Raw genomic sequence first — 27,839 nt, 5'->3', positions numbered from 1 at the left:
TGGCATCTAAGTTGATGGTTTAAATTCTCTTCACATCTCCTTATACAATAGATTCCAATATATGCTAAGAATTTAAGATAAAACACTTTTTCCTATTACTGAATAGTATGAAGCCTAGAAACTACTGATTCATCCTTTAAATTTCTCATTTTTATTAAAAATAAATTATTAAAAGTATATTTAGGAAAAATTCTAGATGCAAATGTTTTTCAAATATATATATATATATATATATAATATATATATATATATATATATATATATATATATATATATATATATATATATATATATATATATATATTTAATGAGAAGAAATGTTGATGTTTTATATGTTACCTAATGTGAAAGAGTGTGAAATTATCTATCAATAAAAACATCATTAAATATTTTTAAAAAAATTTATTTAACAAAATTTTCTATTTTTTTTTTCATTGTTGCTTTACAAAATTTACACTAATCAGAAACAATATAGGATTAGGTATACATTTTAATATTTTCCTATCACTGGCATATCACTATAATCTATAAAAAAGTGCAAAACATTTGGAGCTTACAGTTGCAACTCATGTGTCAGAGAAAAAGGTGAGAGAATACATCACACCCTATGATTTCACATTCCATCACCATTGAGTAATGTTTACAAGAGTATGCAAATTCAAACTGGTATGGTCATATGCAAAGCAACAATTCATTTTATCCTTTTCCTTATTTATTCGTATACATTTAAAAAATTTATAGTAAAAAAAGTAAAATGTCTTTTTTGTGATTACACACATTAACATAAAGAAGTAAAAACATTTTTTTTCCTTTTCTGATTTGAATACAGTGTTTAACATAATTTACAAATTATATGAGCACAAGCTACTTTTACACAAGCATTATTGATGCTCATATTTTTAATCTGGTAAATAAAAATAGACATTTTTTCCAGACAAGATAAAATGTAGGAATTTTTGCACACTTTTTCCCAGTCAGAATTTTTGGCACACAAAAATTGCAAATAAGTTAAACACACTTAAAAAGAATCTTTACATACAATAGAATGACATGTAATATTAATTGCAGCACTATACTTTAAAAAAATTACCTACAAAAATGTTTCTTTGCAAAAATAGTTCTAGATGTTTATATCTTTCTAATTAATATAAACGAGGAGGATTTCGTTTTCAAAAATAAACGAACTTTTATTAAAATATCTAAATATTTAGGCTACCAAAATGGTGGTTATAGTCAACAATAATATTACTGTTATATAATCATGTCAAGATTGACTGACATAAAAATAAATTTGCATAACACATCTTAAGTACTGCAAAAAATAAGTTTACATTCTCTTTTTATCGGAAACTTTACAAAAGTGTTTGTACTATGGAATAAGAGGTATAATTAGTATTACATACAAAGTATGTAAATATTAAAATAATCTTCCTAATGGAAAAATAAAATGTCCCAATTAGATAAAAAGGCCTGTTAAACACGATTTAAAAAATTCATAGGTCTCCAACCAAACTTGAATTTCATTAATATTTTTAATTTAATAATAAATTTATCCATTTGTTAAAGTCAGTTTAATTTATTTGACTCATATAGATTTAATTTGCTTAGTTGAGTTTAGTTAATAATAGTTGAAAGGTAACAGTATCCAAAATATACAAATAAATTATTTACTACTTTGGTCTTCAGTATAAAAATGAAAGAGTAGGAAGAATAAAAAATAATAAATGCAATAGTACAAATTTTAAATATATGCTCAATCTAATATTTTAATACATTAATTTATTATGGTTGAATAAAAAGATTTATTCACATTTTAGTTATCAAAAACTGAAATTGCTTTCTTCCCTCTTTTAATATACAATTTGCTTTTACAAAAGTTGGGGGGAAACTAATCTTTGTCCACATTACATATGTTGGAAAATTTTTATGTTTGACCAACCTAGTTTGAACTGCTTAGAAAATATGTGAAATAACATCATGAATCTAAAAATACGATATGGAATTTAGTTTCAGCATTTAAATATCAATACTAAGAAAAAATTATCTTTGCATTTTTTTTTTTTTTTTTTTTTTTTAATTTAAGCAAGTGACTGAACTGAAATCAACGCTTTAAATTTTTATCTGGGAATAGTTTAATTGGAAGAAAAAATTAAGGTTCACAGAAGATTTTTAAAAAAATCAAATTCATATAAATAATGTAAAAATACAAGGTAAATGGTTGAGGACCTATGTTATAGTGTTTAAATATTTAGGAATAACTAGACCATAATAAATAAAGATAACTGTTTACAAAAGTACAAGAAACACAAAGCTAATAAGAGGTAATGTGACAAATTGCAAGACTAGCATGGGATTAAATGAACTGAAAGCCATTGTAATTATAAATTTACAGACTAAAGTAACCTACATTAAATATAACAAATGCAATACAATAAACAATATTTCAAAAGAGAAGACTAACAAAAAAATCTCACAATAATAATTACCTAGCTTACATTTAAAAAAAAAAAAAATATTACTTCTAGCTAGGCAAGTTTGAGTACATATAAATTAAAACATAAAAACACAAATCATTGGGACAATCTTACAGTAGATGAATAAGTGTTTAGCAAATACATAAACACAAAAAAGTGCATCTTAAGGACAAATTAAATAAAAATACAAGACTTTTATATATCTACAAATCTATATAAATCACATAAGAGAAATTTTAGGGAAACATATACAAAGTGTGGATATTTCACTCTTGTTTGAAAGAAGTTACAGAAAAATCTAATGTCTGCAAGTCAAAGTGTAGAAATTTTCATTACAAGATCACCATTGATTTTATAATTTATATACATTTTAAATGATTGCTTTCATTTCTTTAAAAAATTTTATACTGCTTAATTCCTGTGAATGTGAATTATTGGCTTCTATATCGATATAACTTCCAATAAGAAAAATTTAATTCTAACAATTCCGGACATTGCTTCATAAAAGCAAGTACAATTTCTCATTTGAATTGAATACAAATTTAAAGGTAGAAAAAACGAATATTCCTCTAGATAATATATTGCATAGATATATATTAAACTCTATCACAAGACTTGCAAACATTAATCTATAATTTCGTAATAAAACTAAATCATATATTAAGGCATTTATTACTGAAACATTTCATGAATATTTCAAGTTCGTTTTAAATTGCATAGGCTATGAATTGCATAGTTTAGTTTCAACATCAACAAACAGCATATTATTGCCCTGAAAATTGCATAGTTGGCAAGTTAAATTTTTTTTATTAAAAATTCATTTAAACAATTAAGACACTATCGTATACAGCATATCAAAAAGTATATTGCATAGATACATAATGCATTTGACAAAAAAGAAAAGTGCATAGTTTTGTTTATCCTAAATGTAAAACTGTAATGCAGTTACATTTTTTAACTACTAAACTGATAAATCATTTAATGTTCCTTTTAGTAAACAGCTTGCTTTCATGGCATAAGAAAAACTATACTATAATATCTAATAAGAATCTTATATAGATTCCAGCACATCTTGGATAAATAAAAAGTAGATCTATGCAGTTAAACTCAAAGGCAGGAGGATAAGCTTCATTGAAGCTTAGACTATAAGGCATTACTTTACAAGAATATGGACATTTGTGGTACTTCTATTTTATTTTAAATATTTTTAAATAAAAGTTCAGATTAATTATTCTTGTAAAAAAATAAGTTTCTAAAATTTAAATTCTATCAATTATAACTACAAAAAACAAATTAAAATTTAATAAACACCAAATTTTATCTGAATACTATATAATATGCCATAGAGAGCAAAGTGTTTGATAAAAAATACTATTATTAACAATGGTTGAAAATAGTTTAGTTTTAATATTATAAAATTGGAAATCCATTTAATTTAAAATGAATATAAAATATATTAAATTTTAAGTCACTATTTTTGTTATATAGAACACTTTTCAGAGAAATTTAAGCAGCTGTAAAGAGATTGGATACATCAAGATTTAAATTCACGTAAATCAAACAGAAATTCATTATATTAGATGTTCATCATCATTACACACATTTCTTTCCCATAATAAGATTAATATTTTTTAAAGAAAAAAAATTAGATTGCATTTAGAATCGTACATATATAAATTCAATAAAATAATAGAATAAAATTTTCTTCCCCCTCCCTTGAATACAGCTGTTCAAAGCTTCTAAAAAATATTCTATATTTGAAGATATAGGCTTCGTGGTTTTTGCATTTTTAAATATCGTTGTAGTACACTGCTAAAATTTCAAAATTGACAACCTAATAATGATAGACAATTCCTCAAGAATTATGCAAACAAAATGTTCTTCCAAAATATTTTGCACAATTCAGGAGTAATAGAGTATTTGTTTACAGTGCTAAATATATTCTTGATGAACATTCAAATTTGTACAGATTTTTTTTTAAACATTTTTTTTTACAAGTTGACAATATGCACATTTCTTAATGACACTGGCATCACTAAAAAGTAACAACTGTTACAGGCATTTCTCACAATTTTTTTAGATACATAAAAATAACAAATTTCGATTTTCATCTCACAAAAGAATGATAAAAAAGAACCCATCAAGATAGGCAGAGGCATCACTAATTAAAGTTTTTTTCGTCAGCGCCTTCTTGAGTACATGCATAGTTGAGAATTTGTTTTTTCAAAGGCCAAGTATCTCGTAAAAATCAAATAACAATACAAGGCCTTCCTGAGAGTTAAGACTAGCTTTTACCTTTGCAACCAATCTAAAGCTGCGTCAAAACAGTTTAATGTACAAAGAAAAACTGTTGTCAAGATATAAGCAGATATAAACATTCCAATCTGCTATTGTGTTCAATGACAGCCATAGATTACAACCGTCACCCTTTCAAAGTCTCAGAATTCTAAAATATACCACTGACAAATATTCAAAGCAAGTTTACAAATATAACTATACAAAAAGTAACAGTTCAATCTCCTAAGCTGAATTTTATGCATTTCTCCCATCAAAAGCTTCTACATTGATTGCTGACACGATGCTAAATGTGAAGCTTCGATTGGGTCCAAAATGCCATTCAGCAATATATATGGAACTGGGATTTAGTTGGACTTCCACCACTCATAGTATATGCACATAAAGCTGATCCAGGAGCTTGAGGCAAGGTCGTAGGAAAGGACACCAATGGAAGGGCAGATGTAGGAACCAGGGTTGATGTAGCTCCGACCGTAGCTGGTTGCATATGTGCTGGTAAAGGATGACTACTGGTACCTGAATAAGGTATTGACGAAGTGATGGTGGTTCGGCTTGTGTGATGGTGCGCAGGAGGTGGTACAGGTAACTGAGCAGCAGCGAAAGAAGTAGATGCAGAATGCTCAGTAGCTGTTAGGATGTACTTATCAGACTGAGTTGATATATAGGTTGGTTGAGAGAGATTTGAAGATACTGTAGATCTACAAAAATCCCTATATATATAAAAAAAAGACAGAATATAAAATTTCAATTTTAACAATGAAACAAGTGCATAGAGAAAAATGAATTAAAAAGTTTCATATTTAAGAACTACAATTAAAGATATTGTATGCTTAATAGTTAAAAATTAAAATATGATTCATCTAAATATACATTTTCGGAATTTTATTTTGCACTTGTGCAGATAACAGGCGACAGCATTACAGAAATTTTGAAATATTAGGCACAAGAAAAAGTAGACAAAATTAAAATTAAAGACTGTTTAAGATTTAATTATAGAAAAGATTTCGAGGGGAATAAAACATCTAAAATATTAAAACACTGCAGCATAATAATTCATTAATTTCTTATCTTTAAAATTTTTTCTTAATATAATTAAGCTACCTATTATATATGTTACTGCTACTATACAACGACAAAAATGTATATAAAAAATTTAATAGCATTGTAATGCGCATGAATATAGATTAAACTATTAAATATACTTACTCCCTTTTTCTTGTTAATTTTTAATTATGCAGCAACTTTTATTTATTGCAGGTTTTATGAAATCTCTTATATTGATTTATTTTGATGTACTGTAGAGTTAAGAGCATTCATTTTGCTATTATAATGAAGTTACCAACATTCTCAGTAATCGCAAATTAATTTCAGTTGCCTATTTAAAAACAAAGAAAAGATGATTAATTACCTATACACATCAGCCTGACTAGCCGTTAAATATAGTGGTTGACTGATATGAGACGTGGGAGAGCCGTGGATAGATGTGGGTAGTTGGGATTGTCTTACTAAATCATCACTCGTAGATATTTGATCCCCATTTTCTATGATAATACTCGACTTCTAAGAAAAAATTACGATTAGAAAACGATGGTTATCAAACAATATTTGTTAAAATACATAGAGCAATAAATATTTGAAAACTTTCAGTATTTATTTACATGGCAAATATATTTTTGTTGATTTACTGCAAAAATATCCTGATATTGCATTCATTTATAAAATTTTATTACTACAGATATAGAATACAGCATTCCTAGAAGTTAGTTACTCCAATGATTACAATGTCAGCATTTTTAAAAATTATTCAAAGTATAAAACGTTTGGAAACATGGAAATATTGATTCAAAACAGTAGAAATAAAATTCAATTACACAGAGAAAGAAAAAAAATCGAGTCTGAAATTAGGATTATTAAATTTTTAAGTTCACTGTAAATGTATAATTCAATTTATGCCAATAATAGAAAGATAATGAGAGGCAATTTTATAACATTTTGAGATGCTATTCAATTTGGTGTGTACATTAAAACCGATTTTAATTAATGCTTCAAGCATAGAAAATCAAATGCTCCCTTTTGCTCATTAAACTTAAAAGATATTACACTTTGTTTTTTGATAAAAGGCAAAAATAACCTAAAATTCAAAGACATGTTTTTAAATTTTTTTCTTTACTTTAGATAAAAATTAGAATGCACATTTCTATATTTTAATTAAAATATACTTATGCCTTATTTTTAAACTAATTTTGGACAAAAATAATAAAGAAGATTACTACTTTATAAAATTGCATAAATTTATCACATCAATTTTATCTTACAAGATACAGAATGCAACTAACGAATTAAATTGCTCATAATGCTGAAATTTCAGTTTTTTTAAATAGTAAAAATCAAGTGTATAAAAAATGTCCTTTGCAATTTAAATTTCAAATATATCATGGCAATCTAAAAATAATTACCAAGTAATTAGTATTACACACACACACACACCTGACAAAAAATTAACTGCAACAAAGTAACATAATTAAAGTACAAAAATGTCCAATATTAAAACCCTAAGAACTTTTATAAATTACTATTACTTTTCAGTTTTTATGGTCTATTCCAAAATGTGCAAGCTTATTGATATAAAGGAATGGAATTTTTGTCATTATTCATTTACATAGCTGTTACTCTAAATTAAGTGAGCTACTAACATATTATAAAATCAAAGTATAAACTTACTTGATCACGTCCACAAAAATGAGTCATCAGACAGAGGTCATTGTGTTTGGAAAAATTTCCAGAATACTGGCCTGACAAAAGAGTTGGAAGAGTTGCAGAACCTGATGTTACATCGGATAGAGCAGCAGCCATAATTGAATGAGCACGAGAAACATTTAAATCATCCTCTGTAATGATTTCTTGCTTTGTGTGAACAATGGAATTATTCATTTGGCAATGTTGATGATATGAATTAGCTATCTTTTTCTTTTGGCAAACTGTAGCTCTAAAATTAAGAAATATATTTATATATAATATAAATTGATATATTTTTGTTTGGCAGCTTATGTTAATGAAACAACAAAATCTTTACATAGAGCTTCAAACAATTTCATCCCATTTAAATTGAACATATTATATATATATCTGCTTCAACCAAAATAATATATATATATATAAAATTTTGGTTGAAGCAGAGTGCAGGTTTGAAGACAGATGAGACATTGTATTTTTACTTTCATTTTATTCTCTTTAATATCCATCTCAGGAAAGCAATTTATATACAAGCAGATGCAGTATGGCACAAAAGCAGAAGTATGGAAAAAGCTAAAAGGGCCGGAACAAATGATCACTAGTCTTATATAACATAGGATTTCCAGCCACGTGCAGATGAAATATATATTTTGACCTCTGATAAGGGCAAAAGTATCACTTTCATTTGATACGTAATACTGATGGCGTTATTTTTACAAAGGGATTAATTAAACCGAAAGTGGAATTGGATCATGAAATAAGAGAATATTTTAGAATGAAGATACAATGGGCTAAATTAAGATAAAGTTTTGGCAATTAATTTGGATTAAATTAAGAGTTTAAAATATCATTACATATATATATATATATTCTAGGCAGATGTAAAGCAAAGGTAGATTCCTTAGGATAAGTCGATATTTGTGAATTCCTTTCAATCCTTAACCCTTCGCAGTTCAATTACATGAAACACTTAACTTTGCTTGGTACTAAAATCGTAAATTCTATTATAAATGGATAAATATAGGTTTAGGATTCACTCTTAACTTTATTTTTTAATAATAAATTATAGTTTAAATCTAGCAGATCCATGATTTTTAAATACAATGCACTATGTAAAAGCATATTTTTTTTCTGTAAATTTTGTTAATTTTTTTTCTAGTAAAAAAATTATTGGAAAAAATTTCAGCATTTTTCTGTTGGCTATAACTTACACTATTTATTCCATATATTTAGATTTTCCAAATACACAGCATATGTATAATCGTTGAATAAAATTAGATGTTCCATCAGGTAGAACACTGAGTCGATACTATGACGGAAAGAGAACACCTATGTCTTCTTCTCACTTTTTCATGAATAATAAACTATCAAGGAATATTATTTCTGAGGGTTGGAATTCTTCAAAATGACAGATTCTTACTCTGGGTCCCTAAAGTTTTGTAAGTCTTTTTAATCAGTAGCTTTTTTTATCTTCACTTCAACCAGCATAGTTTTCTGCTCTTTGAGTTTTGCTAATATTTATTTTATGAATATTTTTAATTTTATATATTATTTATTTTAAATATAACTGTAGCTAAATTCTTATTGTAAATTAATTTACTGCAAATTACATGGAGTGATCAACTAAATCTTTCTGGAGTACACAAAATGCTTCAAGCATTGCACATTCTCCAAGAAATTAAACCTGTGCACTCAGTTAAGCCTAAATAGGTTACCTACAAATTATGTTTGTTTGAGTTTAAAATTTAAAGAATAGTGTGTTGCAAAGGACTACAAAATAAAAACAATGAAATATATATTGAAGTAACTATAGATAATGACTTGACTGATGGTGCATAACCCAGTATTTATTGTAAAATAATTTTTACATATATTTAAACTTTTGAATGAAGAGATGTTTTGGATTCTAAGGATCATAATTAGTGAAGATTTACAGAAATTTTCGCTCTTTCAATGTCATGAAAATCCTTACAATACGCTCATAAGGAATCTCAGTATAAAAAACACCCCCTCCCCAGGATACAAAATAATCAAGTATGTACATTACTCTAATTGCTTTTTTTGTAAATTTTAGTAGACAAAAATTAAACCTTTATTTTCAACTAAATCAATGGTTTATATAAATACATCAAAACTACAAATATATCACTAAAGAAATGTTTCAAGCTCTATAATTTCATAAGGAAATATGGAAAAATCCATAATTACATACTTCAAAGTAATCACATATCAGTTTATTAAGACTAAATGTAGCACAATTAAAATCATGACATATTTAAAATATATATACCTTGAGTTTTCCTTTTGTGGTTCTGGCTTAATAACTTTAGCTGTTACAGACATATGATTTTTTACAGGACTATTTTGGTCATCTGAATCTGAATCAAATACAGTTACACAACTAACTTTTTGCTGAACTTTAAAATTCGAATTGAATTGGCTGTTTCGCTGATCAGGATAATATTTGTTGCAATATCCTGCAAAATAAAATCAGATTGTAATAGTTTTAGTCACAATAAAAATGATAAAGACAACTAAAACAGACAAAAGGTAAGAATATTTTTTATTTACGAACCATGATTGTCAGGTGTGAGAGGAATAACACTGTCGCAAGTTGTTGCTACAGCTATGTTAGTCATGTGCTGATTTGTTGCAATTTTATTCTTCTTCTCAGGAGCACTAAAAATAATTGAATGATTTATTATAACACATTATATAAACAATATTATTACTATAAAAAACTTGCAGAAAAAAAGCAAAGAAATTGAGCTATTAAATTTACATAACAACAGGATCAACTTCATCTTCAGAATCAGAGCTGATTGTTATCACACTGACAGCCGGACTGGGTGTATCGCAAATAATAATCGTTTGTTCTGGTCCATCTCTCTCACAAACATTAGTTATTCTGGAGCTGAAATCAAATACAAGAGAAGTTAATTTTTATGAAAGAAACATAATATGTACATTCCAGAATGAAAGATGCAAATATTTTAAGTATAAATTTCTATTCATTAGTTAATAATAATCTGATTAAAATTATGGAACCTTCAAAATAACTTAAAATTAAGGTTAAATTCATTATTTATTCACTTTTACATTGAATTCATTCACTTTTACATTAAAATGTAAATGAGGTAATAATACATGCAGATAACTATTTTAACATAAAAAGATATATGTCAGATAAATGTGACACAACTTATAAGGAGTATAACATATCAACTTATCAATTAATATTGTTTAATTTTCAATAGATCTAAATACAATGAAAAGAAAATCACTGGCACTATAAATATTACTATAGATATTTTTGAAATCATAGGAATGTTATTTAAAATTTTAGAGAAAAGGGTTAAAAGTTAAGCATGTCCAGTACCTTCTTGTTCCTCTCAATATTTATCTTTTATCAAACATAAATAATTTACAATCTTTTTATCAAATAGAATTTCATAAATAATTTTTTCAAAGACATATTTAGAGCAATAATTGCTTTCTGAAAGTTCTACATTCATGAATTTGAATTGTAAATAAATGAAAATCAATTTTACATTGTCAAACATGAAAAACTAGTTTTGAAGACTCATTTAAGCAATATGTATTCAAGCAATTTGTATACAAACAAATTAAAGACAGCAAAATCACAATTATGTTTAGTAATATTTAAAAGAAACAAACTGTTCGTAATAAAATGAGAGAAGGGAGGTTTACCTAGATTTTATAGTGGGCTTTGAATTATGGGAAGTCCAATGCACAGTTTGATTTGGTAATGGTCTTGTTTGTGAAACAGGGTTGTTTGTGTACATTCCACTTATTGTACTCATTGGAACCTGGAATTTCACATTATTTTCCTTCAATCGTTTTCTAGCAGGAGAGTAATGAGGATCTGGCTCTCTTTCTCTGCTGGAGAAGGAAAAAAAAAAAGCACATAAGATTTTTCAGCACTATAAACAAGAATGATCTTTGTTTTGTTTAACAACACTGTCTTCAATACTATAGAAAATATTCAATGATTAACCAATATTAGATTTCCGATTTTTTTGGTATCACTTGCACATTCTTGAAGAAATTAGAACAGATAAATATTTTATCCTTAGAAAAGATTAATATTTTGTCTTAATTCCAGAGTTAAATAACAGTTATTTAACTGATCATTAGAATATATACACTAAGATAATTTTAAAATGCATTACCAATCCTTCTAACATGATTACAGCTTGCTTAATTTATTCCATTAAAAGCAGTAATAAAAATGCATCACATTAAAATGTATTATTATTCCAAAGTCTAAGAAAATATAAACTTACATAGCCTTTGCTGGTCTCTTTGAAGGAGTATTGTGAGTACTGGAAGAAATTTTACTCAGGACACGGTGGGAAGAGCTAGCCTGTTGAATGTGCCGATGCTGCTGATTAGATGGAGCAGCTGCAAATGGAGCTGGTGCAGGCATAATTGTCCATGGCTGAGCCAAATTAGAAGTGGAACCAGAACTTTGTGGTGGAAGCAGAGAGTTCAACTGATTGTTTTCCCTCAGATGGTTGTACACAGCAGCAGTGTCATGAACCTCCTAAAACAATATTTAAACTGAGTATCATTGTGAATGAAAAAAACACTTCAATGCACAGAAAAAAAAAAATGAAATAATTTTCCACAAAGTTTTAAATACAAAAACATATTAATACAATTTCAAAGAGCAACTGAAATGGAATGCAAATATCACAAGTCACATATGCACAAATCAAACCAATAATATTTAGAACATAAGAAAATAAAGAATTTGAAAAAAAATTTAAAAGAAGCTGATAATGTAGAAATCAAGTTAAATATGATCTACCTATCTAATGAATAATAAGCATATTAATTTTCATTACTTGTAATTGATAAAAATAGGTATTTAATGATGCAAAGTCAAATTAGAATATTTTTTTTTTTTTTTAAATTAGTGCTGAATGATCAGACAAGAGAAAATATTTAAAAATTCATACCACAGGAATCAAGGAAGGCTGTTCTGGAAGCAAAGCTGCTCTTTCAAGAACAAGTGGACGTCCCCAAGTTTCAGCTTCTGGAATGACAGGTTGTTGGAATGGTCTAGGTTGCCAAGATGGCACAAACATCTGTCTGTTACCAGGCCACTCAGGTTGTAAAGCATTCTACAATAAAACAAATTAAACATGTATATATATTTTTTTGTTCCCATAATAATGAATCTTTCAAGCAGAAACAAATTTTTAATTTATTCAAGAGGATACACGAGACTATATTTTACCACAATACTAGCTGTTCTACTCATGACTTCATCTATTTGATATGAAGGTAAGAAAAAACAAAACACATACACTTTTCTCATAATTTTTATATTCAACGTCTTAAGAAATTTTAAGATTCTCAAACCTAATTTATAATTAATCTAAAAATTTAGGATAAATGACATTCTTAATCTTTAACTTCATGCATACTTATAAATAAAGACTGCCTGGGGCTAATAATATAATTGACCATTTCAGAAACATTAAGCTTCTAGGTTTCTAAGGCTTTTTTTTAATGACAATAAATTTCATTTTAAGAAATTTTTTAAATGTGAAGAGAAAGAAAACTGGAAGTTCTTTGGTCTGAAATATTAATTCCTTTGTTTTAATATTTGATATAATAACAGACATAAATGTCTTCATATCAAATGCTACTAAAAACAGAATTCCAGAAATCATAAATTCAGATAAAGCATAAGTAAATAATTTTTATGGAGTAAAACACAATATGTGAATTGAAGAATGCTAACAAACATTTATTCAAAAAAAATTTTTGGCTTCGAATTTCTATGATATATGTTTGTACCTGTACTATTTCAACTTAAAATTGTAACAGAATGAATATCATGCAATTTAAATTTTCTATAATGTTTAAAATCTAGTATTTAGATTTTGAGCCAGATGATGTGGCAACAATGATTAACAAGAACAAAAATGCCATGAATTCTGAATATTATGGAGTTAAAGAATAATTAGATGATAAAATGTTAAAAGAAAATGTCTGCCAATACATTTTAAAAATATGACTTTGAAATATATAAATGAAAAAATATATAAAATTGGCAAATTAGAAGTCAGTTAGGTGCATTAAATCTCACAAGTACTAAAATTGTACAGAGAACTTAGATCAATCATATTATATATAAGATCAGGTTATTTGATTGCTTTAATTAAAGTTTGATATGATTCATTTATTCAGTATCAGTCACATGTTTCACAGGTTTAAATTAAATTAAAATTTTACTGAAAGGCATTTATGTTTCCACTTTTTTCATAAAATAAGAGTCACTAAATAGATCATGTTTTTTATTATGAGGATTCTGCAGAATTAATTCACTTATAATTCTTTCTATATATAAAGCTACTTACAGCAAACAACATTTGGCGACCATTTTGCTCCACTACAGATACAGGCACATACTGCTGAGCTCCAACCTTTCAGGAAATAAAGGTAATTTTAATTAATTCAATAATTCAGAGCAAAAAAATATTGTGTAATTAATAACTCAATATATTTAAAGAATAAACCTACTTGTGTCAAGAGTGACTGTGGAATTTGGAGAGCAGGTGGCTGAGCAGCCTGGGCAGCTACAATTGGTACAACGTGCTTGGCAGGAGAATTCAAACCTTTATAAATAAATGACAGAGTAAGATTTAAATACTTTCATTCCCAATTTCATAATTGATCATAATACATGGCCTTTAACCTTATTCTTCATTGACTAAAGTCCAGATATTTTATAAAAGAAATTGTTTATTTCATAATTTAAATTTAAATTATTCAACTCTATTTGGATTTTAACAATTTGTGCTTTCTAATGCTCACTTTCTAACAAATTGAGTGACAAATTTTAAAATCTAATTTATCAAGAAAAGATAGCAAAATCAATAATCACAATTTCTTAAAACCTCAAGCATTACGCTATTACATTGCCTTGATTAATGATATTATTATTATTATTATTATAAGGTTCTCAGTAATAGAAATTTATAACTCAGTTGCTGGAAAATCAAATTCTGTTTTCTGAATATTAAAAAATTTTACTAGGCATTTGTAAATAGAATGTATTAATGAATAATTTTACAATTTCTTTTATTTTTTTTTTATTTAGCAGCAGATTTGCTAAAATCTTTTTGTTGGTGAGCAATTAATTGCAAGATATTAAAAGACAAAATTGTAAGTAAAATTATATAAGACAAATTCTTTTCACTCTATCTTCTTTCTGATCATAGTCATTTTAAAATTAAATATAAAGAACAGAGTTGAGATAATAAGCATCATTCTTAAATAATGCAGCCCTTTACCCATTTAGAATAAAATAACATGAAAAATTCACAAGTTCCTTTTAATCATACTTGAGAAAATAACTACTTCAAAAGATACTACAGATATGCATGCACTAACTAAAATAAATATATTCTTACTCTGATATGGTGGGCACAGTATAGAAGACACACAGAGGGATGGAGCCACATGCTGGAAGGGGTCAGTGGCACGAGACTGTGAAGAACCATAAATGCTATTGTTCACTACAGAAGCTCCATTGCTTCGAGCTGAAGCTTGATGCTGGGGCATACTAATCCTCTGCAAGAAAATTTAATATATAATACATTCGAAATATATAATTTAATATTTTTTAAAGAGTTGAAAATACTTTTTTGGGATATGAAATACAGAACTTATACAAAACACAAATAAATTCATAATTGTTATTTAACAGTGTTTACAGTTAATAAATTGGTACAGCATAATGTAATCAGTGGTAAGTGTTTTTATTATTTATTATTGTTATTTACTTGATTTTGGAGGAGAAGTCCACCATTAGTAGCAGGAAATGCAGGAGCCATAGGCATTTGATTACTATTAAGATCACAGTTGCGTTTATGTCTTTTGCAGGCTTCATTCAGACGTACCGCTTCTTTCACACTAAATGAGCAATGAAGAAGAAAAATCAGATTGCAGATTATGCTTATATTTTGAAAACATAAAAAAAGAATAAAATTGTCTACAATATGCTAACTGTATTTATAGAAACAGTAATAAAACAAAAAATCAAAATGCACAAAAATTTGAATTTTTCAGAAATTTTTTATTTAAAATTAATTTTAAAACTGTAAACTTAAAATCATTATGATTAAAACTTAGAAATTGAATCGCTAAAAAATCGTTTGCAAAATTATGAATTAAAACCGTTTACTTTGAAATTCATAAAAGGAAATGTATATATCAACAGAAAATATAACACCAAATTATTTAACAAGATTATTGTAAGCTTACTTTCACAATGATTTTCCGAAAAATGACAAGAATTCTATACAAAATATTTTGCAAAGGCATTTTGAAAGAATTCTCAAACTGAATAAAGTTAAATTTTAATAATTATAACTTTTAAAAACGTCACTAATGCAAAGAAAAAGGATTCCAAAAATTAATAGTCCAAAAAAAAAAAAAAAAAAACACCCTAACATTTTTTTTTTTTTTTTTTTTTGCAAATTAATTTAAAATAATGTGACAAAATTCTGCAATACTCACTTTTCACAATGACCATAGTCTAACAAATGACTCATATTAGCAAAATTATGATTCAATGCTTCTGAAGGAGTTATTCTCCGATCCTGATCCAGAGTCAACATCCTTTTCAATAGGTCAATAAATTCTCGACGGTCAATTTTTTCTGCGGCAAGTTCGCTTCCATCAAGGTCATTTGGCACATTGACCTGAAATATTACAGAAAATTTACAAACCTGTCTTTTTGTCTATACCTGATTATATTTTTATAATGACATTTAACAGTATTAAAGTTATTTTTAAATGCTTAAATTTATTTTACCATTTTAAAAAATCATGCAATTAAAAGAAACAAAGATAATTTTGAATTATAACTAAGTTATATGAAAATTTGTCTTCTCTATGAATAATAGATTTCGTTAAATAAATTAAAGTTGTGCTAAAACAATAAGGACTATTTAAAAAATTTACATTACATTCATTGTAAAAAGAAACAAAGCACATACGAAAGGAATTCAGGCATATAAATATAACAAATTAAGATTTGTAGCACATATAACTCAAAAGAAAATAATCAAAGCAATGAAGTTTACCACAGAAATACCTTTAGATGGAGTAATGAGTGCATTTGAAAAAGATTTTTATAAAAAGTCAAAAAGTTCTTTTAATTATTATATTTAGATCAGTTAATAATGAAAGCTGTTTAAAATTTCAACGATGATTTACATTTAATCAACATATAATGGAAAAAGGCATTTGAAGAAAAAATTTTGGGTATTAAATTTATAATTAATAAGTAGATATATTTGCTATGAGGGAAAAATTTTTCATTATTATTAACATATGAAAAACTAATCATGGATAAAATTTATTTAACACTGATTTCAAAACAAGTAATTGAGCAGCCAATGAATTAAGCAACAGATGGTACAATTCATGATAATTACAAAAGGGTTGAAAGATATCCAGTCTACTCATTTTTAAACATTTTTAATAAATGTCTGATATAATTTTTATAATATAAAAAGTGGTTTCATCATTAACACAGCAGATAATAGAGAAAAAGACTTGTACTATTTCTATTCTATTAAACATATATTGGTGCAGTTAGTTTATCTCATTCTGAATTATTTTGTACACTATACAGGCGAAAAATTGTATATAAAAGGTGATTTTTTTAAACTTTTAAACTCAAAAATAGAAATGATGCCAATAAACATGTCATAACTCATTTAGTCTATGCATAGAAATAATCTTAAAAGAATTTTCAATTAATTATACATAAAGAATTCAATTGGTGATTAATAAGATATGAAACCAAAAGTAGATGTTCCAGTCTCACCTGAGCCATATCATCCAGACAATTAAAAATGTACTTTCTTGCTTCTTTTGATTTGATATTAGTTTCCGCTTCATGTTCTTCTGGCGTCTACATGTAATGACACAGAAATTATAATTAATAATCTCAAATATAATTTGAAAGCAAAGAGAACAATAGTGAAATTTAAATTTATCAGGTATTAAATTCCAATTTTATTAAAAAATTTCTCTCTCGATATTTTAAAAACCATATTTAAAAAATTAACAATGCTTGTTATTGAGAAAGTTTCTATAATTTCCTAAGCAACTAAAGTTTCTTTTGCTCATTTGAGAAAATTAATGGATAGGCCAATTAAAAAAACATGCAATATGTTCTGCTGAATGTGATATTGGCTCTTTAGAAGATTAAATATAATGTACAAATTAAATACAAACTGACAATATAATGTGAAATTTTTAAGTGAATTGCCAACGACACTTATAATGTCTTAATACATAATTAAAAAACAAAATTTTAAAATTATTTTTAACTATTTTATTTTTAAAAAGCTATCAAATTAGCAATCTATTGCTATTTTATTAAAAAAATGTCATTTTGAATTTTCCGAAGAAAGATGCGATTTCTTGCCATCACTTTAAAGAGTTCTATAATCTCTCAGCGATTCTAAATATTCTGTTAATACAATTGAAAACTTATGACAAGCAATTTAAAAAATACTCAATATGAACCCATAACACCTTAGTTATATGCTTTAAAAACCTTTTTAAGTGTAGTAAGAATTTTAATATCAAATTTTAATAAATTTCATAAAACAGGTGCCATAATATCTAGACTATACTTGATGGTACTGAGGTCAAACAGTGTGGATATTGTTTCATTTCGTTTATAACATTTTTGTTAGTAGGTTTAAAAAGCAGAAGCAGAGCCTTATCGTTCAGACAAATAAATTCAGAAGAAATTCATAATATATAAAATATTTTTTACAACTTTTTGCACTTTTAATAAAAACAGTGCATCATAAGACACAGTTTGTTAATTTGCAATTAACAAAACAAATTTAAGATGCCATATAAAATATATTAGCTTGCATTTGTGGCTTCTAAACAAGAGTAGTCAAACAAATTTAGATATAACAAACACTAATACTTAATACTGACTTAAACATTATTTAATATAAAAAAAACACTTTATATTTAAAACAATAACAAATGCTTACTTTTAATCTCCAAAAAGGATAGTTTGTATCAGATTCACGATAAAAAAATCTGTTGGTCTTGGTTGCGTTGTTTAACATGTGTTCTGCAGGCAAACCTTGAGTCTGACTGATATATCTTATCTGAGGAGAAAAATATATATACATATAAATTCTTAGTATTATTTATTGGTTCAGATATCATTTTTTAAAGGATAAATAGATCTTAAATTGGTTTTTGAAATATACAGATTAATAATCACACTTAACTCAATAAGAAAGTTAGATTTTTATAATTCAACTTAAAAACATAGAAAAAAGTAATTTTAAAGGATTTTTTGATAAAACCATTAATAATGTTACAGCATTAAATATAAAATTGAAATGATTACAAAGAAGATTTTTTAAACATTTTTTTGCAAAATATTAACGATTATTTGAAAATAAACTGGAATATGTGTTATTCCTTTTTTTATTCTACATTTGCTTAACTACTATAAAAAATTATTGGTGTATTTTTAGATTTTTAACATAACAAAATATATAAATCTGCAAATCTAAGATAAGGACATGATTTTACAGCTGATCCCAATATCCTAGTAACATTTTATAACATATACATGCTGAAAAAACCTATTTATTATGAAATATCACCAAATTTGAGCTAAAAGAGAAGGCATTTATAGATAGTTTATAAAAATTTATGTTAATTATTTACTTGGTCATATTCTGAAGAACCAGGATAAAGTGGCCATCCCAGAAAAAGTTCCGCTATAACACAGCCCAAAGACCACATATCAATAGCTTCACGAAATGGAAGACCCAAAATGATTTCAGGAGCTCTGAAAATAGAAATTAAACAGTTGCAGATCATTAACAATTAGATTTATACATAAATTATATATCAATAAAAAAAATCTCATGTCCTTAAAAAAAAATTATTCAATTAAATTTCTTTTATGCAAATAAGGAATCTATTCTTTTAGTTCAGTTTAAAAGTCTATTAAGAATACTTGGGTAATAAAACAAAAAAAAAAAAAAAAAAACATCAGCATTCTGTTCATCTTTTAGTTAATATTGAATAACAACAAACACACACACAAATAAAAAAACTGCAGTGAAGAAAGTTTTTTCCCTTTAAATCAAGTGAAGGTGCCTCATTGATCTTCCAAAATCCATCACTAATTTGAATAGTTAATTATTAACTTTATAACATATACCCATGGATAAATTAGATATGACAATACCAGTATTTAAAGTTTTTTAACATGTAAATAATAAATAGCAGAAAGATAATAGAATGCATTCATAAATACATAATTATTTAATTAAATACAATAGACTTCTAACAATACAACTTACTTTAAACAATTTACTGGAATAAAATGTTGAATCATTTACTTTCCAAAGTATTTTTATTTTTAAAAACTGACCATTTCCAATTATTTATTAATTAAAAGAAATAAAAATAATTTTTGGAAGAATGAAACTTAAGTATTACATTCATTTTTTTAAAAATATTTATTCATATTGTTCACTGTATATGATTTCTCCTTCCTTGCAATAAAGTTATGCATTATATAATTTTTCTTAAAATATATGAACATTTTTATTCTTGGATTTGAAATAAAATTTTAAAATGTTGTATACTGCATAATAAACAAAGTATTGATATCAACAGGTTATTTTTAAAAATATAAATATGGTGTAGATTGTGAAAGGTTTCCAAGATGCAGCTCATTCACTTTTTTTTTCTCCCCCATGCAAAACTTTCCTTTCCTCACACTGAACTAGGTAATTAACCCTTTGCACTCAAGAAAGTAATTTGAAGCATAATTATTCACTTAATAAAAAGATTTGTTCATTGCTCTGAAAAATAAATACATAATAGTTTTAAGTCAAATTTCTTGAAAAATTAATCAACATCTTTTTACCATTCAGTAGGTATTATTAACAATCCAAATTGAAAACTAAATAAATAAGGTGACAAAATGATACACATCTTGAATGATGAGTGAGGGGCACCATTCGAGTTCAAAGGGTTAAAAACTATTGTAATGACAGACATAAAAAAAAAAAAAAATTAAAATTAGAAAATACTGAATGGCTATTAAATGGCTCACTGAGTCAAAATATTTGTTGAATGTTCTAAATTGCAAATTTATTCTTTCAGAATCTGTTCTGTTAAACTAAATAATAAAGATTAAATTTTTAACAGGGTTAAGATGCATTACAACATAATTAATGAAGACAAAAACCATTTTTCAAAGTTAAAAAAGCTGCTTACCTATAGTAACGACTTTGGAGGTATGTAGAGCAAACAGTTTTTGAAACATGGCTGGCAGAACCAAAATCAATAACTTTGACTCGTAAGGGTTGAGTTTTGGGATTTACTAACATGATGTTTTCTGGTTTCAAGTCAGCATGAATCAATCCCAATTGCTAAGGGAAAAAAAAATCAAATAAGAATAAATTTCCAAATAAAAACTTCAAAATTACTATCTCTGAATAAAAATCACCTTTGTTTTTCAAACTTTAGAAGGGGAAAAAACTCCCTTTTTTAAGCATTTTTTAATCATATGAAATCATTATCATACTCCTTTTAAGGTTTCAATTATAAGCTTTTTGTCTACTTGTCCTTAAATATATTTACTTCAAATTTTCTGAATATGTTTCTGTTTTCATTTTTAATTTCAAAGTTAACCCTATTTGAAAACTCCATTCTTAAGCATTTACAGGATTTTAAAATACTCATTGGATCAAATATCAATTTTATCTTTCAAAAAAGTTTGATTCAATAAATCAAATTCGACACTATCATTGAATCAAAATAATGTACTATACTTACTACTATACACAAATTGTAAATTTTAATAAATATAATTGCATTATGATAATTAGTAAGGAATGCAACCTAACTTGTTGCAAAATGGGCTGGAATTTAAATAATGAAGATTATTAAATGTCAATTACATTTAGATATGCATTTTCAAAAAAATTTAAACAAGGTAATTGCTGCTAATTATTATTTTCCTCACAAAACAAACTGCATGGCATATTATCTATTAACACTAAATTGTTAATATACAAATTATTGCAGATGAATTCAGAAAAATCATGATTAGTTTTACATACATAAATTCATAATTGAATTCATATTTATTTAAAGCAACACTGATGATGCATAAATTATTTAATGGCAAGGTACAAGAAACTTTAAAAACTAATCACATAAAAATGAAAGAAATATATATTTTTAATCCAAGGATGGAACATAAATATCATAATTTTAATGTATAATACACAAAGTAAAATATACTAAAAATTTTCAGAAAAAAATTATTTCTTACCTTCAACTTTAAAAGAGCTGTTAGAACCTGAATCAAAATCGGACGGATGCACTTCAGAGCAAGTGGACTGAATTTATTTTGTTTCAAGAAGTCATACAAATTCTGTTCTAGCATTTCAAAGACCAAACATGTATGGCTTTTGTGCGCAAAACATTCGAAAGCCCGCACAAAATTGTACTGAAAAAAAATATAATATTTTAAATATTTAGAAAAAAAATAAAAAAAAATAACTATAACTTAACACATTATCACAACCGATAGCTAAAACTATCCAATTTCTGATATAAAAGCATGCAGCAATGAGGTAAAAAATTACACACAATTATTGAAGTAGGAAAAAAATTTACAATAAATATAAAACTTTAAAATTACGTTTAAATATTAACCAGAATAGAAATTTAAGTCAAGGACTGATAGAAATAAAATGTCCCAACTAAGAGCATTCAGATGATTCATTATCAAATCCATTAATGAAAATATGATCATAAGCATTAAATACTGAATTTAAATTACCATAACTTTTCTACAAAATTCTAAAAAAGAATTTCAAAATTTGTGTGGTGTTTATATTTATTATCTCTCAAAGCGATACAAATGTAGAAATTGCTATTAACTTACACAAGACGAATTTAATAAATTTAATTATTTCCTTCAATTCTGAATTTTTAATCATATAAAAAAAATTCCAAGTCTGCATCCTTAAACTTTTTTTTGGCTAGTATAAATTTTTGGTGCTGATAAATATTTTTAAAAAACAGCAGATAAGTTATGAAGTTCCATAGGAAAGTGCTTTCCTACTCTTAAAAAGCACAGCAAATTAAAAATCTTCACCTCATCTGCATCTTCTTGGCTCAGACGTGTCAGAATGCTAACTTCTATTTGACCTTGCCTGGCATAGGAAGGATGATTTTTTAAAATCTTTATTGCTACGATGTCATTAGTTCCTTTTTTCCAACATTTAACCACCTAAAAAATTTATACAAAAAGAATTATTATAATTATCAATACACTTACTAAGAAAATAGTCAGATACATAAAATCAAGCATAACAATAAGCATGTGAATGGATTTCTAAAATCTAAAATTTCCACTTCTTACTTATAATAATGTTTTTAAATTTCTTTCATAAAAATTATGTTGAATATTCAATGTCTTCTTTGATTATTACTAATATTTTATTATTTTCAATCTTTTTTTTAAAATAAATTTTGTTTAGATAGCCAAAACAGCTAATACAATATTTAAAGACTAATTAACGTAATTACTTGAAAATAATGTTTATAAAAATAGATTTTATAAAAAGCTCATACCTGACCAAAAGTCCCTCGTCCCAGGAATTCCAGCACTTCATACTGGTAACTTGTCGAATACAAGACTTCATGTTGGACCAAATGATAATCTCCTTCTCCACCAGAAGAACTCGTTTTGGTAGAATTTTGGAAAACTCCATTGCCATTAGAGGAGTTTTTAGGTCTGTGCTTATGGAACTGCAACCGTTGAGCAGTTTGGTGATGATTGGTTTCTCCCTCGTGTTTTTGCAATGTACCAGCTTGTTGCTGATTCTGTATTTCATTGGAACGCTGAACTTGAACACGGTTGTGAGTCTGACTTTCAATTCCATGGTTATCTCTACTTTGGACTAAAATCACTGGTAGTGGATCAAGCGTCTCTGCCTTTCGCTTTACACTACTATATCGCTGTTTTTAAAAAAAAAATTACAACACATTTTTTATAATGAATATATTTTTTCAAATAATGAATGATAAAATAATGAAAAATGAATAGTTCTTTTAAAAAATTTTAAAAAGTAGAGAATTTTATAATGATTTATAAATAAGTTTGAAATAAAAACAATTGATGTTATTTAAATTCTATAAAAAAAAAATTTGTTAGGGGCTGGGAGTAAAATTTATTAACTGTTTTTCATCCTATAGACTCTCAATAAAAACTTTTATCAATAATATTTCTTTCTATTACCCTTATAACATCCGAGGTGGAAATGATGGGCATTTAAAAGTTCTGTTCTCACTACTTTTCTTCTGTTATGGCAATAATTAAGATTCAATGCTATCTTGCTAGAATAGTTCAAACGAGTCTATTCCAATTACTGCAAAGCCTCGCTGGATATAACTGCCATTCATTACAATCTTCTTCAATAACTTATTGTAATGCTATTATTGCCAGAATGGATGCGACCATGCGATTGTGATCAATCTTAACATTCCTTTATATTTTCAATCATCTGGTCTCAAAATAATATGCACACAAAAACATTTATTTAGTGTGATCACTACATCAGCTAATTTATCATATTTAAAGTAAAGAATTGACAGATTCTTCAATTTCAACCAGCACTAATGACTGATATCGAATTTCTGGCTCCATTTATAAATCCTTTTTTCCATAGCACAAGATTTACATTCTCTTGTTTCGACAAAAATTGTTGGGATAGTTTAAATGGATAGCTATGCTACCAGGGCTGGCTTACAATCCACTAAACTGATGTAAGCCACTACTAACTGCAAGTGAATTATGAAATCAATATGAAAGATAAGGATATAGATTTGATTTGCTGGAAAAATTTCCTGTTTTGAAGTTATATGACAGCTCTTTAAAGATGAACTTCAAATATGAAATGCCATCAGATGATCAGGAATACAACCCATTCTCTTCAAATCCATGCCAAATAAAAAACAAAAATGTTCTGGCATACAACAGATGTGACATGTACTAAGATTGAATTCAAAGCAAATGCTCAGTAATTTTGGGACACACAGTCTTTTAATCTTGAAAATAATCATTACTCTGTAACGTAACTAAATTGCTCAAACGTAACTGACGTAATTTAAACTAAAGAGAAAACTAAAAAGACGTTAATCTCTGCATATGCACTTTTTGTGAAAAGTTAACTAGATATATTCAAATATAGAAGAAACAAAATATCCTACTAACAGAAATGGGATATATTACTACAAATTAAAAGAAAAACTAATCATGCAATCAGAAAAACATATGTTTATATGTATTTTACATTACCTGGTAACCATCATGTAGTCTTGTACCACTGCGCAATACATTAGGAATGACAGGAATCTGTGCATTAGCTTTAGTTCTAGAACTAGAATTACCAGCAGGAAATGTAGCTATGGCACTATTTGAGCTAGGTTCAACAACATAGTTGAGGACCCCAACATCAGCAAAATTGCTGGTTGATGTTATATCATTATCTTGATGAGGATTTCCATATTCCGCACTGGAAAATATAATATAGAAGCATCGAAATTTTAATTACTTATCAAGCATAATTATTTGTAAATAAGCTAAATTATAATTCAGTAAAAAATAAATAAGCATAGAATTTAGAAAAGAAAATGTTTCCGTGCAAAAATTTCCAAAGAACTTTGTATATTTCTCTTACAACAAACTAGATTGTTTACTGCAAAACTGAATAGTTCTCATCTAATTACTAAAAGGAAAACTTAGTATAATTAGAAAAAAAAAAAAAGTAATTTTAAAATCTACATAACTTAAATGTGAATTATTTTTAAACATTTTAAGGTAACAGAATGCCATTACAACCTTTTATATTTTATATATATATTACTTTTAATACAGAGAGATGACAAAATTTACTTATCCAAACAATTGCTATTTTAAATATTGAAAGTACCTGTCCAAATTAAAAAAATTGAGTTCTTAACACAAAGCCTTAAAATATATATTTATTGCATAAAATTTAAATACATAATTAATAATATCTTTAAAAAGTACAAAATAATAAAAATTTAAGACGTACCAGCTTCTGCTGCTTTCTCTTGGACCGTTGAAGTTCATCCCCTCCTAAAATATCAAAAACAAATAAATAAAAATTCAAATTTAAACAGATATAGAGAACCCATAAAATATATTTAAAGAAATGAAGCACATGTTTTTAAACAGAGACTCTTAAAATATAAATTGTACCTCTATTCAGTTCAATGAAAGGGGGGGGGGGGGGGGGAATTAGTCATGAAGAAAAAATTTTAACAGCATGTATTGATAAAGCGCAATAGATCTTATATTTATTAATAAATTATAATATTCACTACATATATATAGTAATTCAATGAAAAAGGAATATCTGAGTCTAATTTTTATTGAACAAATTGATTTTCTTGCAAATAAAATTTAAATGTATGCAAGAAAGTAAAGCTGACAAATTTCACAAAATTAAAAAGAATTTCCTTTATATATATATATATAAAATAAGCTTGCCGTATACAGTTTCAAAGCAACTTTCCCCCTTTAATAGAAAGGTTGTTTGTTGTCTAACAAAATGTTTGTTTTTCAACAATTCATAAATACAACAATTTATAAATCAGATCAAATTAACTGATTTTTTTTCCCTTCTTATTTCAACATTTATCTTATTATATAATTTTACAATAAAGAAATATTGAATTAAATTCTATATAAATTACTAAAATATTTTTAATATTACTTTAGCTTAACAATTTTACTTTCAGAAAAGGGCACAATTCTTATATTCGATAAAATAATCTTAATCAAATTTGAAAATAACTGAAATATTAAAAATATTGAGTAACATTGCAACAAACAGTAAAATTATCTTCTTTATGATAATTTTACTGTTTGTTGCAATGTTACTCAATATTTTTAATAATTCAGTTTATTATAGAAGAATTTCTATTTAATTAAGTTTAGCTTGGCTAATAATATAAATTCGTGGGAAAAAAAAAGGAAGTGAGGTAGACTAGAAACAAAGATGAAATTCTCAACTACCATCATTGATTATTTTAATCACATTTTTTAAAAATTCATACTGAAAAAAAAATTATTCATTTATACTGAAGTTAATTAGTTATATTTCATTATTTAAAACTAAAATTTAAATATAATCTTTTTTAAAACTATTTTCTTTAAAATAAAATTTTCAATAATAAAAAAAAATATATTAGAGGAATTCCGACAGGAAAGCAGCTCTAACAGGGTAGTTAAAATTCATTAAAAAATGGCATATGAAAATCAGGATAGCTAATATTTCGTTAAAATCAAACTATCATCTTTTAAGCACATATTTCTTTCCACAATAATATTTGAAAACTTCCGATAGATAAAAAATTCTCCATTAAAATTAAAATCCATTAAATTAATTAAATCCATTAATTCCCCAACTGAAGTTTTAATTAAAATTATGCTTAAGTTGCAGAAACCAAATTCGTTTTTATCATTTATCTTTTATTGCTAAGATTATCGCAGTTCATGAGAGCACAAAAAATAAGATAAAATTACTATTGCTACAATAATTACTAATAGATAAAAAGAAAAAAATTAATTATTTCTTTATCGTTTTTTATTTAAACTTAATACCCAAAGACCTGCTTCACCAATCATAATTACCGATTCCGGGCATTTAAGATACGGATTATTGAACATTTATTTTCACATAATAAAATAATTATAAATAAAATTTCAAATAATAATAATAAATAAATAAAAATTCCAGTGCGCATTATACCACCCCTCCACGTTTTTACAGGAAAATCATTGTTAACACAATTTTAAAATAAACATGAAAATAAAGATTTAAAAAGTAAAAATACCTCCTCAAATAAAAACCCAAACACTTCCTCGCACAAGACATCATCATGCGCAATGTCATTCAAATAACTTATAATAAAGTGTTTTTTAGACATTTTTAAAAATGAAATAAAATGGTTAGGAGAGCTAATTCGTTTAAAAAAAGAGCCACGAGGAAAAAAAATGGTCATACATGTAATAGATCCGTTGCCAGAAATGTTCAGATAAATTATCTTAAAATGGTGTAAATGGAAAATGGTGTAAATAAAAAATTGTAACTTTGTAAATACAATTGAATAGATTCTTTTAGCTTCATAATAAAATTTAAATGAATAATTAATTAAAAATCATAATAATCA

At 26.2% G+C, this 27,839-nt stretch overlaps 1 protein-coding gene across 7 annotated transcripts in view; it reads right to left on the bottom strand.

The window, feature by feature from the left end:
* Positions 1 to 387: 387 nt before the first annotated feature.
* LOC129971148 (homeodomain-interacting protein kinase 2-like) overlaps positions 388 to 27,839 on the bottom strand; it is a 98,814-nt gene continuing 71,362 nt past the window's right edge. For 6 of the 7 annotated variants that reach the window (XM_056084644.1, XM_056084645.1, XM_056084646.1 and 3 more), the window contains 23 exons: positions 25,697 to 25,740; positions 24,937 to 25,153; positions 23,211 to 23,597; positions 22,732 to 22,866; positions 21,901 to 22,077; positions 20,838 to 20,992; positions 19,269 to 19,392; positions 18,575 to 18,694; positions 17,380 to 17,466; positions 16,062 to 16,246; positions 15,326 to 15,455; positions 14,954 to 15,113; positions 14,061 to 14,155; positions 13,898 to 13,963; positions 12,488 to 12,652; positions 11,810 to 12,069; positions 11,214 to 11,405; positions 10,285 to 10,416; positions 10,078 to 10,181; positions 9,793 to 9,979; positions 7,491 to 7,755; positions 6,178 to 6,329; positions 388 to 5,479 (listed from right to left, as the gene is read on the bottom strand). In XM_056084644.1, the coding sequence (XP_055940619.1) occupies positions 5,092 to 5,479; positions 6,178 to 6,329; positions 7,491 to 7,755; positions 9,793 to 9,979; positions 10,078 to 10,181; positions 10,285 to 10,416; positions 11,214 to 11,405; positions 11,810 to 12,069; positions 12,488 to 12,652; positions 13,898 to 13,963; positions 14,061 to 14,155; positions 14,954 to 15,113; positions 15,326 to 15,455; positions 16,062 to 16,246; positions 17,380 to 17,466; positions 18,575 to 18,694; positions 19,269 to 19,392; positions 20,838 to 20,992; positions 21,901 to 22,077; positions 22,732 to 22,866; positions 23,211 to 23,597; positions 24,937 to 25,153; positions 25,697 to 25,734 (3,921 nt within the window). In that variant the 5' untranslated portion in view covers positions 25,735 to 25,740 and the 3' untranslated portion in view covers positions 388 to 5,091. The remainder of the gene's footprint in view (positions 5,480 to 6,177; positions 6,330 to 7,490; positions 7,756 to 9,792; positions 9,980 to 10,077; positions 10,182 to 10,284; positions 10,417 to 11,213; positions 11,406 to 11,809; positions 12,070 to 12,487; positions 12,653 to 13,897; positions 13,964 to 14,060; positions 14,156 to 14,953; positions 15,114 to 15,325; positions 15,456 to 16,061; positions 16,247 to 17,379; positions 17,467 to 18,574; positions 18,695 to 19,268; positions 19,393 to 20,837; positions 20,993 to 21,900; positions 22,078 to 22,731; positions 22,867 to 23,210; positions 23,598 to 24,936; positions 25,154 to 25,696; positions 25,741 to 27,839) is intronic. The other variant, XM_056084650.1, reaches the window with a different exon arrangement.

This window comes from Argiope bruennichi, chromosome 6 (genome assembly GCF_947563725.1).
Source record: "Argiope bruennichi chromosome 6, qqArgBrue1.1, whole genome shotgun sequence".
In the NCBI taxonomy this organism is placed as follows: Eukaryota; Metazoa; Arthropoda; class Arachnida; order Araneae; family Araneidae; genus Argiope; species Argiope bruennichi.
The sequence above is the reverse complement of the archived record's forward strand: the minus strand, read 5'-3'. Positions and strand labels throughout refer to the sequence as shown.